Consider the following 13999-nt stretch of genomic DNA (forward strand, 5'->3'; position numbering starts at 1 on the left):
GTATGTATACTAGTTCCTATTTATAGAATATAATTCATAAATAAACATAATTTCTAATGCATTTTATGTGTGTAAATGCAATATATTGCCAGCAGATTGAAAGCAATTCAGAGGATCTTTCTGGCCACAATGTTCATTACCTAGCTGCTGATTGCACAATCCATAAACAAATGTACATGTACAGGGATAGAAATTGATTCTGACAATTTTCAAGAATAAAAATAAATTTAATGAATGTGTGTCATGGTGTTGATTAGAAAACTCAGAGCCTTCCTTGACCTAATGTACATTTTCTTCTTCTAGGGATAATTAATTCTAAGATTCTGCATTTAAAGGCAGAGTTCCAGGCAGCAATTTCCATGGCAGGAGCACTCCTATGTAAGGTTTCAGTTCCAATATAGTGAAAGCAGTAATATTTTTGCAGCACCTTAAAAACTATATAATTGTGGTTATTTACAATTTAAGTGCATCAGAATTTAATTACATCAGAAGATAAAATTTGCACTTACAGAGCCCACTCCAGCTTTTCATTTTTTATTGAGTTATACAACCACTGAAGGAAAAGAAATTATATTTTGTTAGTGAATATTCAAGCAGAAGAATGAATTTGAAGGGGCCTTGACTCATACAATTATTTCCTCTTGTTAACACTCTTTACTACTTTGATTAGGTTGATTGGGAAAATGTCAAGACACTCAATGTTGATTGCATATTCTACACCATGCAAATTAAACACTTAAGTATCTCAATGGTTGTATTTCTGCTTTAGACAGAAATGGCAAAATAGAGACAATGTTCATGCAAATGCAGTTTGACTAACATTGCTGAAAAAATGTATCACTTTGAATTTCTGCATCAATCCACTTCAATATAAGTAACCAAGTCTTGAGTGGCCAAAACAAGACTTAAAAAATATTCAGAACCATTTTTCAGTAATACTTGGTCAATTTCTTAGCAAAGCAGAAAGAAATTGTACCTTTACGGTGTGCCTTTTGTGGTACATAAAAACATTTTAATTTTTTTGATTCTCTTCAATTCACTTCCCAACAGCCATGCACATTCAGCAGAAACTTACAATGGTGATTATTCTGGGAGAACATGCCATTTATGTAGTTGGAGCCTGCTGTTAGCGTAATAGCTTTTAAAGTAACGCAAGAGCATCAAATCTTCTATTGAAAATTTCAACAACCAAGAACAAACTTTAAGCCTTGTTAATTGAGTAATGTAATATTATTATTCGAATATCATAATTTTTAAGAAGCCTACTCAGTTTTCTCCTTTTAACTCTAGTCACAAATCGTGTAAAATTCTAGGAATGTTCTGTATCAGGAGCATAGACGTATAACTTAATTAGAATAAATGTCCTATTGCTTTTTTGCAGAGTGTAAATCATATAAACCAAACCAACAGAAGGAAGGATCAGAAAGGCAGGCCAAAGGCTTTGTGGAAGAATTGTGTTTTAAGACAATTTGAAAGAAGAGAAGTGAAGAATTTTAGGGATATATTTGTAGATTGCCAAAATAAACGATGATAAATTATGAGGTAAAGATGATAGTGATGGCAAATGGAAGGGAAAACCCAGGATGCAGTCAAGACAACATTAAGTTTGGATGCCACTGAAGGAAAGGTACAGGGTCAGAAAGGAATAGGGTCGGAAATGAAGAGACAATTAAGGAATTTAAAATCATGGATGAGAATTTTATATTTATGATGTTGAAGATCCAAATATATGTCACTAATAGACAAAAGTCATTGGTGAAAAGAACTTATATTGAGCATATGCAGTCGCGTTTCAGAGGAACTGAAGTTCATAGAAAATAGATGAGAAACCAAGAGAACAAGCCAAGAAACCAATAGAATAATTTTAAGGTGACAAAGGAACTGGTAGGGGTTCCATCACACTAAGCCGAAGGCAAAGTGTGCAATATTTTGAAGTTGGAAGTAGATCTTTGTGATAGTGAGGGAGATGGACTCAGCCCAGAGTGGAATAGAAAGTCCAGATTGTGAACGGCCTATTTCAACATGAAATATTGGCTATGGTAGAGAATGGAATCAATGAACGGTAACATGGGTTGAAGGTGATGGTTTTGATTATACCAATCTTAATTGGAAGAAATTCTGTCTTGGATTATGACAAGTAACAAATTGGGTCAACAAGCCTTGCAATCAAGCCTTGTGGGACAACTAAAGGTGGTATTCTGAAGTAGAAAATCTAGGAGAAGAGTCCAAAATGGATGATGACCTCTTACTTGTGAAAAACTGAGGGCAGGATGAGGTGAAAGAGAAAATCTTTATTTCACATTTAGAGAGGATGCAGAAAAAAAAATCACAAAGATGTTGCGAGGACATTTGGCATATTTCCAAATACTCTATCAAATAAGTATATGCTGGAGAACGCGCTGACTGGTTATATTACAGTCTGGTTCTGAAATTTGAGAGCTCAAGAATGAAGGAGGCTGCTGAAATGAGTGGACAATCCATTATGATACCAACTAAGGGATCTACAGGAAGCACTGACTCAAGGCGGAAGCTAATATCAACAAAGATCCAAACTACACTGGTCATGCTCTCTTCTCCCAGTGACTATCAGGAGCCTGAGAACTATAATTTCCAGTTTCAAGAACTGCTTCCTCCCATTACCCATCAGGTTCCTGAATCACCCTGCACAACCCGAACTACAACCCAACCCCAGCATCAAACCATTGCGAATTTTGTAGCAATACAGTTGCTCTATGTTCTTTGGTTTGCACTATCACGGACGAGTTCACTTAGAATAACTGATAATTTATTTAATATCTGTTTTGGTGTTGCAACTAATGTGCTGTACAGCTGCAGCAGGTAAGAATTTCATTGTTCTGGTTCATATCCAGTGCATATGACAAACAAACACTCTTAACTCTTGACTGAAGGACATGAGTGATCAGGAGAGACTGGTATAGGCTGGGATTATCTGCTCTGCAGCAAGGAGGCTGACGGGTGACCCTATAGACAATAGACAATAGACAATAGGTGCAGGAGTAGGCCATTCAGCCCTTCGAGCCAGCACCGCCATTCAATGCGATCATGGCTGATCACTATCAATCAGTACCCCGTTCCTGCCTTCTCCCCATACCCCCTCACTCCGCTATCCTTAAGAGCTCTATCCAGCTCTCTCTTGAAAGCATCCAACGAACTGGCCTCCACTGCCTTAGAGGTTTATAAAATCATGAGGGGCATAGATAAGGTCACACATGGATGGTTTCAGTCTTTTGGCCAAGACACGGGAGTGCAAAGCTTGACAGCATAGGTTTAAGGTGAGAGAAGAAGGATTTAAAGGGAGTCTGAGGGGCAAATTTTGCCTCACAGATGGTTGTGGGTATATGGAATGCGCTGTCAGATCAACTGGTAGAGGTGCATAGAATCACATTTAAAAGACAATTGGATAGATGAATAGGAAATGTTTAGAGGGATGTGGGCCAAATACAAGTAATTGGGATGAGCACTGCGAGGCTCCTTGGTCAGCATGTACATGTTAGGCCATAAGCACTTTTCCCATGCTGTATGATTCTATAACGCATCTATCCATAAATCCTGAAAAATGTGAGTGGGTGCTTAGCATTGATACTTCAGAAATTATGGATAAGTAAAAATACACTGTTTCCTTATCCTAAATTCAGAAAATTGGACAAACATATTTTATAAATATAGCCTTGGCTGGTTTGAAATAGGAAAATTTATTGGTGAACATTGCAAGTGTGTTTCACACATGATATTATTTAATGATCCAGAATTTGAAACTGAAATAGTGATGAAGCAGTAAATATTCTTGCTAAAAGACTCAGCTACATAGTAAGTAGATGCCTTGGTTTTACCTGCATAGGTCCTAATGGATTAGAAAAACACAAATGTTACATTGTTATTCAAAAATTAAAGTAGGGGACTATAAACTAGGTATCTAAATATGTAATTGGAAACATTCTTAAATTCAATATTAACAAAACATAACAGGGCACTTAGAAAAAAAGAAAACATAATTCATAAATGGAAAATTGTTGACTAAATTATTCAAATTATTTGAGGTTGTATCAAGCAGAGAAGATAAAAGAATACCAGTGGATGTTGTGACTCTTGAAATGAAATTAAAATGGCATAACAAAGGAGTAAAACAGTGTAACTGTACAAGGAAAGAGTTCATAAGTTTCAGCGTGTAGGAAAATAACTGCAGATGCTGGTACAAATCGAAGGTATCAGTCTGAAGAAGGGTCACGACCCGAAACGTCACCCATTCCCTCTCTCCTAGATGCTGCCTGACCTGCTGAGTTACTCCAGCATTTCGTGATACCTTCGATAAGTTTCAGCGTAATATATTAGCATGGATAAAGGATAGGTGCAAAGAAAAAATTGAAAGTTACCAAGCTAAATCTATTTGACATGCCTGAAGTATAACTGCTGAGATCTTTGCTATTTATAAACACCATTAATAATGTGGATGACAGGATCAAGTGTGATGCATCAAGTGTGACAATGATAAAAAGATAGGTTGGTATATAAATAATATGGAAGATACACGGTCACTACAAGAGGACTGAGATTAAATGAGTGGGTGCAAAGGTGCCAGATGGTGTATAATGTATTGAAATGCGAGGCAATTTATTATGGTAGAAAGTATACAGAAACAAAATATTAAAACGATGTGAGACCAGTAAGTGTTGCTGCTCAGAAATATTTGGGTCTCCTTGTACAAGAAACAGGAAGCTGATATTGCAAGAAGTCGGTAACAGCATCTCCAAGTGTTTTCATCAATGGACCACCACTTCCGCACATAGTTCCATGCACCACTTTCCATCATTCATTTATCAATATTCTGCCAGTCAGGCTTTGTGTAACATTCACGTACTCTACAATACAATGCAGAACTCTAGAAAGCAACCAACGTTTTAGCATTGAAATCTAGTTATTTGGATGTGTTCAGATGTGCCAGTTTCAGAAAGGGCATTATCTGGATCATTCAGCACTAATTTAGCAGTAATGGGAACAGATCAATATCTCATGCTTCTTGACAATGCATTCTGCCTGCTGTTTACATTTGGCGAGCATTAATGTTGTACAGGTAAGACCCTTTATCATTGAAACTCACAAGTACACAGATGAATATCAGTCACCAAATTAGGCCCAATTTATCATCTGTTGTTGGGATCTGGATATTTTGGCACATGCACCCGAGCAAAGATTCATCATACTGATTGGTTTAAGGAAGACGTGCTAATTCCCTTACTCGTTTATGGTACAGGTCCTCTGTAGAAATCATTAGTGGGGAAAAAAATCTCTCCAAATCTTAAAGTGACAAGTGATTTTCATTTATAAAGTATTCCATAATGTAAGTATTACTGGGCAGACTTGAATAGATAACTAGATGCATAGCTGTATCAATTAATAACTCTGTGGGTCAGATCAAGATCTAAACTATTACACATCTGCCATTTGTTCAGCACATCTTCGACTTCTGTATCTACAAGCCGCAAAGTAGAAATTGGCACTGTCGAGCTCCTGCTCCATTTTGCCCGCTGTTCAAAATAGTAGTGGTTCATGGTTACTTAAATGGAGTTGCGACACTTCAGTGAAAGTTCATGTTAAGATTGTTGATTATTTCTCTTTATTTTATGTTATATTTACGCTTTTAACTCATTCATAATGACTCAATATATTAAAGTTAAAGCTGCATGCTGATGTTAACAGAATTTACCGCTGAGTAACAGTCTGTTCCAATGAATTGGAAACAATGAAGTAATGATTTGAGTCCCCAGATTTGAGTCCAAGCAGTATGTGGATATAAATATGAATGATGTGGCAGGATACGTTCACAGAGCCTGATGCCTATTACTTCAAAACAAATCAGTTGTGGGTCTTTGATGATCAGTTTAGTCTTATGGTTTAGGAAAGCACTGCAGATGCTGGTTTAAATCTAAGTTAGACACAAAATGCTGGAGTAATTCAGCGGGACAGGCAACATCTCTGGAGAGAAGGAATGGGTGATGTTTTGGTTCAATACCCTTCAGTCTGAATTACCCCAGTATTTTGTGTCTACCTTAGTCTCATGGTTTGCCAATTTGATTTCTAAGCTGGGCAAAAAATTATTGAACACCAAACCTGTCTGCAGTCAGTGCCTGTATGAACATATAAATCATGGAGCTACTCTTAGTGCATCATTTCACCTGCATTTAATATTAAGGATTCGTTAACCCCTTTGAATTGGAATTATTAATAGGATTATTTGTTGCAGCTTGAACCACAAAGGTTGCAACAAAACTGTAGGATTTCCTTGTAAAAAAAACAAACAAATGGTACCCTTCATGGAAATAAAATGTAAAGCAAGAAGAAAATTGCAATAAACTATCAAAATACCAGGAGAAAAACAAATGTAATTTTTTTCAGTATATTTATGAAGGCAATTTGTAGATGCCAAGCAATACGAACATTTAGCTCAAAGGTGCTGGAAGATTATGAGATGCAACCTGTGACCTGGTTATCACCAAAATGTTTACTGTGCAATAGAATGCTAATTTTTCAGTTTTCTACATACCCATTGATCTTAATTTTTGACCCTAACATTTGCAAAAGTAAAATTCAAGCTAACTTATGTTCTTGTGTGGAATAATTGTTTTAGGTTTAACATTATTAGCTATTACTGTAGGAGATTTTATCTGCTCCCTTTTGTGTTTGGGTATCAAATACAATATTCTAGTTAAAATGCAAGCAGGCAATTGAGCCATGATTCCCCACCATTAAGTTCACAGCAAGGAAGTACACTGTGATGCTATTGTAAACACCATTAAAGAGTGAATCACAGGTGGTAAGAGTGGTGTATTCTTAAGTTCTTCTAGGGAGGAAATACTTCAATCTCACATGGGAACCTGTAGATAATAAATAATTTTTAAAATGAACTCATTAAATGCATCTTACCATTCTATGGCACAGTACATTTTGTGCATCATTTCGGAGTAGTTTTACAAATTGGCAGATGGTTCATTTCACTGGAGTAACACAAGTAATTAATCTTTTCCGATGGAACATGGTTGTCACAACATTTAGGTTCTTGCAAACGTACATAGCTTGGTAACAACGTAATTATTATTTTATTACTGTGAACAATACCTTCAATAAATCTTTTGGAAAATCCTTTCCATCATTAAGGCCATCCAGATTAGAAATAAATTGCTGACATGACATCTTTTTCCCAATATTCTGAAATATACAGACATAATAAAACTCACTTTTAATTAAATACGACAATGAAACTAATACTTGAAACAAGCAAAATTAAAATTAAGATACTTTAAAACAGACATTAAGCACAATAAATGAAATGTTTATTTTGAAACAAAACACTTATAAATTCAGAGTAAAATTACAAAACCTCGATAATAACTGGGAAAGGGAGACGTACCCTAAAGCACATGGAGAGAATTTACCATAAAAAGAACAAACTGGATGAGGATACAAGTACGAAGTTTAATACGAATTAAGAGTAACAAGATCTTGGAAAATTGCCTGAAGCATCCGGAATAAAACTGGGTTATATAGGGCCAACTGCTTGAGGAAGCACATTGCCATAACTCTGGCAGCTAAGGCATGGATGGGACTTAAATATTCCTGGCAATAAAATGAATGGTAATTTAAATATGAAGAAATCAATAGTACGACCAAAGATAACATTTGTAACACTGAAAATAAAACTAGTACACATAGGCATTTGTTGCAAAGGGAAGTTTCTGATGAAATTGCAGCAACTATTATCATAATTTTTTGCGGCTTCTCGTCTGAAGGATAATAGCATTACACTTTTGTTTTTAAAATTGACTGGTATTAAGACTAAAAGCAACATCCAAGGTGTAGGAAAATGTCAAAAGAAAAATGTCAAAAGAAAAATGTCAGCAAACTTCATGATTTTGCCTAATTATTGGCAAACACCAAAAATAAAGCAACAATAAGATTGGCTTTCAAACATATATTTGGTGGAAGTTACTAACGTATAGACAAATAGAATGCAACAGAATTAATAAAATTGTGCTTTCAAAAAGCAAATTAAAAAATGGTGTATAAGAAATATGTCAAAGAGCAGGTTCCAAGAAAGATTATTGAAAAGTAGATGGGTGACAGTTTGTTTAAAATGTATGAAGTCAAAATAAACAGCGATTTATCATTCGGGCACAATTAAATAATACATGCGAGGGATCGAATCATCTTAAAAATTGTCCAAAAGCTGAACCTGAGTAAAGTTATGAGATCAATACTGATGCGTTTCAGCACAAATATAAGTTGAGGCGAAACATTTTGGGTGATGAACAGAAAATGTGGTCCAAATAACCAGATCTTTAAAGAGGTTGAAAAAAAACTTGCAATTGAGTTCAAGGCTTTTTATATGGAGATATTCAAAATAGTAGCAAAAATGGTCATGCTGAATCTGCACACCCAGAGTGCTATATGCTGCTTTGGGCAGCTATATTCACCCCAACATCATTATTGTAGAGAATATATTATAGTCTGGGAAAAACAGCAAAAGAGACATGAAACTCCAGAAACTCATCAGTGAAACAGAGAAAACTGAACACACATCCCTTCAGATTTTGAAAGTTTTCATGCTGGCCTGAATGTTGCCCACTCCACCTTTCCCACCCACTAGAATTGCTGCCCATGCTCCATCCACATCTACAACTTACCTGGGCCTATCTTGTAGGCCATCTGCAGCCCAGACTCCTAATGCCGTGACCTACATGCCAACAGCACCTCAGGCATCGCACTGTCTCTTACATTCAGTGTCATTTAAAATCTATTAAAATTTAAGTAAATAATTGAATATTATTAAAAATTAAAATTCTAATTTCGAAAATATGTTTGACTAAAAGCACAAAGTTATCAACAATTTTTTTAAAATTAAAGCAACATATGCCTTCCACATTGCTTCCTAAATATTTGACTTCTAATCCACATTGAAGTCACCAGGATCGGACTTGCCAAAAGATCTGAGAACCAAGTCCTCAGTGTATTGTTGGCAAATCTAAAAGTTCAGGGATCCCGATGCAAGCAAACTTCAAGATCTGGTCTCTTTAAACAGAAGCAGCAGTATTACTATTTGTTGCTGCATCAATAACGATAAGAAATAGAGGATTATAAATAGAATTATAAGATTTGTTTAATTCAGAGGGATACTAACATTTTACAATCCATTAATGCAACTAACATACACAATATGGTCGCTCTCGAAACAGAACTTTTTTTAATGATTCAATTTTCCTGTTATTTTCTGCACCTGCTGAAGCAGGATTCTGAAGGCAAATGCAGCAATCTACAAAGGTAAGGAAGCTGATTTTGATGAATCCCTGCATTCTCACCTCCAGTACAGCAAGATATTATTAATGAGTAGGAAGGAACTGCAGATGCTGGTTTACACCGAAGATAGACACAAAATGCTGGAGTAACTCAGCAAAACAGGCAGCATCTCTGGAGAGAAGGAATGGGTGATGTTTTGGGTTGAGGCCCTTCGACCCAAAATGTCACCCATTCCTTCTCTCCAGATATGCTGCCTGTCCCACTGAGTTACTCCAACATTTTGTGTCTATCTTAGATATTATTAAACATGATTTCACCACAACAAAGTATTATTGCTTTAAAAAAAGACACAAAAGTGCTGGAGTAACTGAGCAGGTCAGGTAGCATGTCTGGAGAACATGGAAAGGTGATGTTTCGGGTCGAGACCCTTCATCATCTATCTATGTTCTCCAGAGATGCTGTCTGGCCTGCTGAGTCAATTGAGCACTTTGAGTTATTTTGTGTATTAACCAGCATCTGCAGGTCTCTGTCTCAACAATGTAACTATCAAATTTAACTAAGGAAACTACAACATGTAAGTGGAAATTGTCACCAAGATTGCTGGGACATCTTAAGATTGACTAGCTGGGATAAGATTGGGAGGGCTGGGGGAACGCTCGAGATCAAGAGAACAGGATAGGATTTAAGCTGTTTAATGTCTGGAGGTTGGTGTATGCTTCTGAACCTCAGTTCTCTCCAGTTGTTTTTCCCCATCAGCTGGCAGTTGCAAAGTACAACTCTGAAACCAAATCTGTTAAGTATTTTCTAGGGTAAATTTACCCAGGGGGTAAATTTCGTCTACCATTATTGTTATTTGAACTTAAAATAATAATGTTAAAAACAATATTTTAAAATTTACCCTTTGTGTGTTGCTTTATTATGGTAGAAGTGTAAACTCAAATTACTGACCAAAACAGGGTGAGGGTAAATTTACTTTTAAAAAGTTGCCAGGGGTAAACGGGACGAAAAAGGTTGGGAACCCCTGTGACTAATCTAGGGGGTTCCATACAATGTCAGATAATTGATATTTAATATACCCAGGGTGAGCTCAGCAGCACAACAGGCACATACCAGTTCACCAATCTTCCAAAGAGAAAGACTTGTTTGGTGCTGACAGTTATGAGAACTTCAGAAGATCAGGCCCATTATATATTACTCACAATGGTACTCATGAAATAAAGATAGCACAGCATGAATGATGGCTCAGGTGATCAAGGCAAGTGTGGCCTGAATGGGCATGTAAAAATTCTTTCAATCACTTCTACAAGACTGGAACTATGGGTTGACAAGAACAAAATGGATGCATTTATTCAAAGTCCAAGCAAGTAATAAGCCCATGTTGAACTCCACAAGGAAATTCATCACTACCATGTAGCACAAAAATCACAAAATCGTGAATAGAATCCTAGTTTGTTCTGCCCATCTAGCCCAAACCAGCTCTTATTCCAAATCACTGATTTTTTCCCCCATGTATCGATACATTTCCACTTTTAAGGCAATTACTAAAGCTGCTCCTAGCACACATTCAGACTCTTAATTCCAGGTAATATGAATTCACTGCAAGAAAATGTTTTTCCTAATGCCACTATAGTTCTTTTGTAAATGATTTTAAAGTTATGTGCAAAAGGATACAAAGTGTTGGAGTAACTCAGCAGGTTGGGTCGAGACTCTTCTTTGTGTTCTTTTGTGTATTAACCAGCATCTGTAGTTCTTTGTTTCTAAATGTATGTGCTCTGGTTCCTTACCCGTCTCCTTTGGGTACAGTTTATTTTTATTCACTTTGCCCAAATCCTTTGCTGTACTGAAGCAGAATACTATGTCAATCCTTAATAGCCGTGCAGTCCTACCCTACGGAATTGATAGCAACAGAGGTGCACAGCTATTAAGGATTGAGATAGACCACCTATCTGGGCTACAATAGATCCAGTTCCAGATTCAACAAGAAGCAGCTACTACATGATTCTACAAATGTGTTTGATGGGATTATAAAACTAAAGAGAAATATAATCTCATGGAAGGCAAGTAGCACATTGTACATTTTCTAGGGTGAATCCAAGTAGCTATCAGAGAAACAGAAACTGTGCCTGAAAGATTGATGACGGCAAAGATCATCATGGCAGTTGGCACTCCAATTGAATAATCAAACTGAGGAACTGTTTGGATCTACATGATTAAAATGGCACATGATTGAACAAAGGCACTATCTCTCCAGTAATAAGAAATCTTCCTTCTACTGGATGCCAATAAGAGATTTTAGCTTGCAGAGCTCAACTGTGGAAAAGTGTTTCTAATGGCCTAATTTGCATGTTGTGAGAGATTTGGTGGCTAAGGATGCCTTCTGAGATGGGTACTGCACCTCAAAACATTTCAATCCAGGCTGAATCCTGTGCCTGAGGACTTGCTGGAGCAGAAACTATAGTAGATGCTACTTTTTGTCATTGGAGAGGGGCAGAAGGTACAGATGCAGAGATGATCACTGACATGACTAATTAACAACCAACTATTCAAAAAAGGGGGAGAGAAAACAGGGAGCTATATGCCAGTTAGCCTAACATTGGTGGCTGGGAAAGTGATAACATTTATTATAAAGAATATGGTAACAGGGCACAGAAAATATCAGTGGGATTAGTCAAAGTCAATGTGGATTCATGAAAAGGAAATGTTTGACAAAATTGTTGGAGTTTGTTTTGAGGTCGTACAGATAGAATAGACAATGAAGAACCAATGACTATGGTATATTTGGATCAACAGCGGCCTTTGATACAGTCCCACATAAAGAGTTAATGTGCAAATTAAGCACGGGATTAGGGCTAATATACTGTTGAACTGAAAATTGGTCTTCAGAAAGAAAATGGGCATAATGGGTTTTTTCTTAGGTTGGCAGCCAGTGTCTAGTTGAGTAACACAAGGATTAATACTTCGGCCCCAGCTACCCACAATATAAATCAGTGATTTGGATGAGGGAACTTTGTCAATGGCACCAACTGGATGGGATTGTGAGCTGTAAAGAGGCAGAAAGGAGTCAAGGCAACTCAGACTAACTTAGTTAGCAAAGACACAACTGATGGAGTATAATGTTGGTAAATATGAAGTTTGCCATTTTGGTAGGAAAAGAAGAAAAGCTTTTATTTAATAGTGGTAGACATTTTTCTATTGTTTGAACCCTTTGGTTGAACATGAAATCCCAGATAAACACTGGGCTCTTCAGTCTGAAGATTTTACTTGCCAGGTAATGGAATGCAAGGTGAAGTTGCAATTGACAAACTCCCTACCCTCATCTCCCTGCACGCACGCACGCACACACAACATTTGATGCAGGTGAGTTTTCTAAATTTATGGACAAAGTTGAAATACATTTGTACAATCACGTCACCACATTATCCAAAGTCTCATGGAAAGAGAGGGGACACTCCAAGAAGTCAACATTATATAATTATCAATCATAACTATTACCCTTAAACTATTATCCTTTAAAAATTATAATAGTAAAAAAAAAAATTATTCCAATTTTGCTTTTAACTGTTCTAACATCACCATACTCACCTTATTTATGTTGCAGTTACAGATGGATTGGAGACTGTTCTAAATCATTTACCAGTAAAAGATTTTTCTGTGTACTTACCCTTCCACACTGCATAGATTAGTTGGAGTTGATAATAATTGGCCTGCAGATCAGTAAGATTTTGAATGCCAGAGTGGAAGATTTAGGCTTGCTTTTCCAAACAAATGGTCAGAACATAAACTCAATTATGTAGTTAATTAATATAAAATAAATGTATTATTTGATTAACTTGTCATAGATTATGAATCTCTCTTACATTTTCAGTAAACTTAAATGGAATGGGTTGACATGAAATTTAGAAGGTGCATGTTCATGAGATGAAAAGTGATAGAAGATTGCATTAGCTTCAAAGATCATGCACTAAGCAGAGCTACACTTACCACCTGAGAGGGGTATATACACCAAATATGGGATCCAGGCCCGGGCAGGAAATCAGAAAGGATATAAAGGCAAAAGAAAAGATTAGTATCTAACATGCAGCTGGTGGAATTTCCTCCAGTGGAGGTTATCAACTTTAGTGGAAGCTTTGAGGGAAAACTAAAACAATGACATTTTGTCCCTATTGCAATGGAAATAAATTAATTGGAAAACCAAGGCAAAGTGTCTGCAGTACAGCCCTTCTCTCCCTCTTGCATGGTGCTTACAATTCAGACACTAGAATAACAAGAAGCCTCTCAATTGATGTTAGGATCCCATTTCAATTTGTGACACGTATTCCCATTTATCTCCAGTTTGGCTGTATTTTGAACTACCATTTTACTACCCTTTTAAGAGGAGTTTATTTTAAATGTTAATCATTCATTAAAGTTGAAGTTAATTTAATCTGCTTTCCTTTGGAGCTAATGATCGTACATCTTAAACTAATATTTTTGGTTCACCTTAATAATACATTTTATATAATATAATCCAATTTCACACTAGCCTTATTTTAAACATTAATATCCTCCAATGTTTCTTCATAATTCATCCATTCCTCCAGAAATTATTCCAATCACCTTTCTCGGATTTGCAACTAAGGCTGCAATGCCTTAGGTTTATTGACACTCTAGGAGCAAAATGGAAAGGCATTTTGCTCCTACAGACACATTATTT

The 13999-nt window shown here is 36.4% G+C and overlaps 1 protein-coding gene across 7 annotated transcripts in view; it reads right to left on the minus strand.

Moving 5' to 3' along the window:
• Nucleotides 1–13999, minus strand: part of psd2 (pleckstrin and Sec7 domain containing 2) — a 105671-nt gene that overhangs the window by 23191 nt on the left and 68481 nt on the right. For 6 of the 7 annotated variants that reach the window (XM_078411504.1, XM_078411508.1, XM_078411507.1 and 3 more), the window contains 2 exons: nt 7132–7222; nt 510–553 (listed from right to left, as the gene is read on the minus strand). In XM_078411504.1, coding sequence (XP_078267630.1) covers nt 510–553; nt 7132–7222 — 135 coding nt within the window. The remainder of the gene's footprint in view (nt 1–509; nt 554–7131; nt 7223–13999) is intronic. The other variant, XM_078411505.1, reaches the window with a different exon arrangement.

This window comes from Rhinoraja longicauda, chromosome 14, assembly GCF_053455715.1.
Source record: "Rhinoraja longicauda isolate Sanriku21f chromosome 14, sRhiLon1.1, whole genome shotgun sequence".
Classification (NCBI taxonomy): Eukaryota; Metazoa; Chordata; class Chondrichthyes; order Rajiformes; family Arhynchobatidae; genus Rhinoraja; species Rhinoraja longicauda.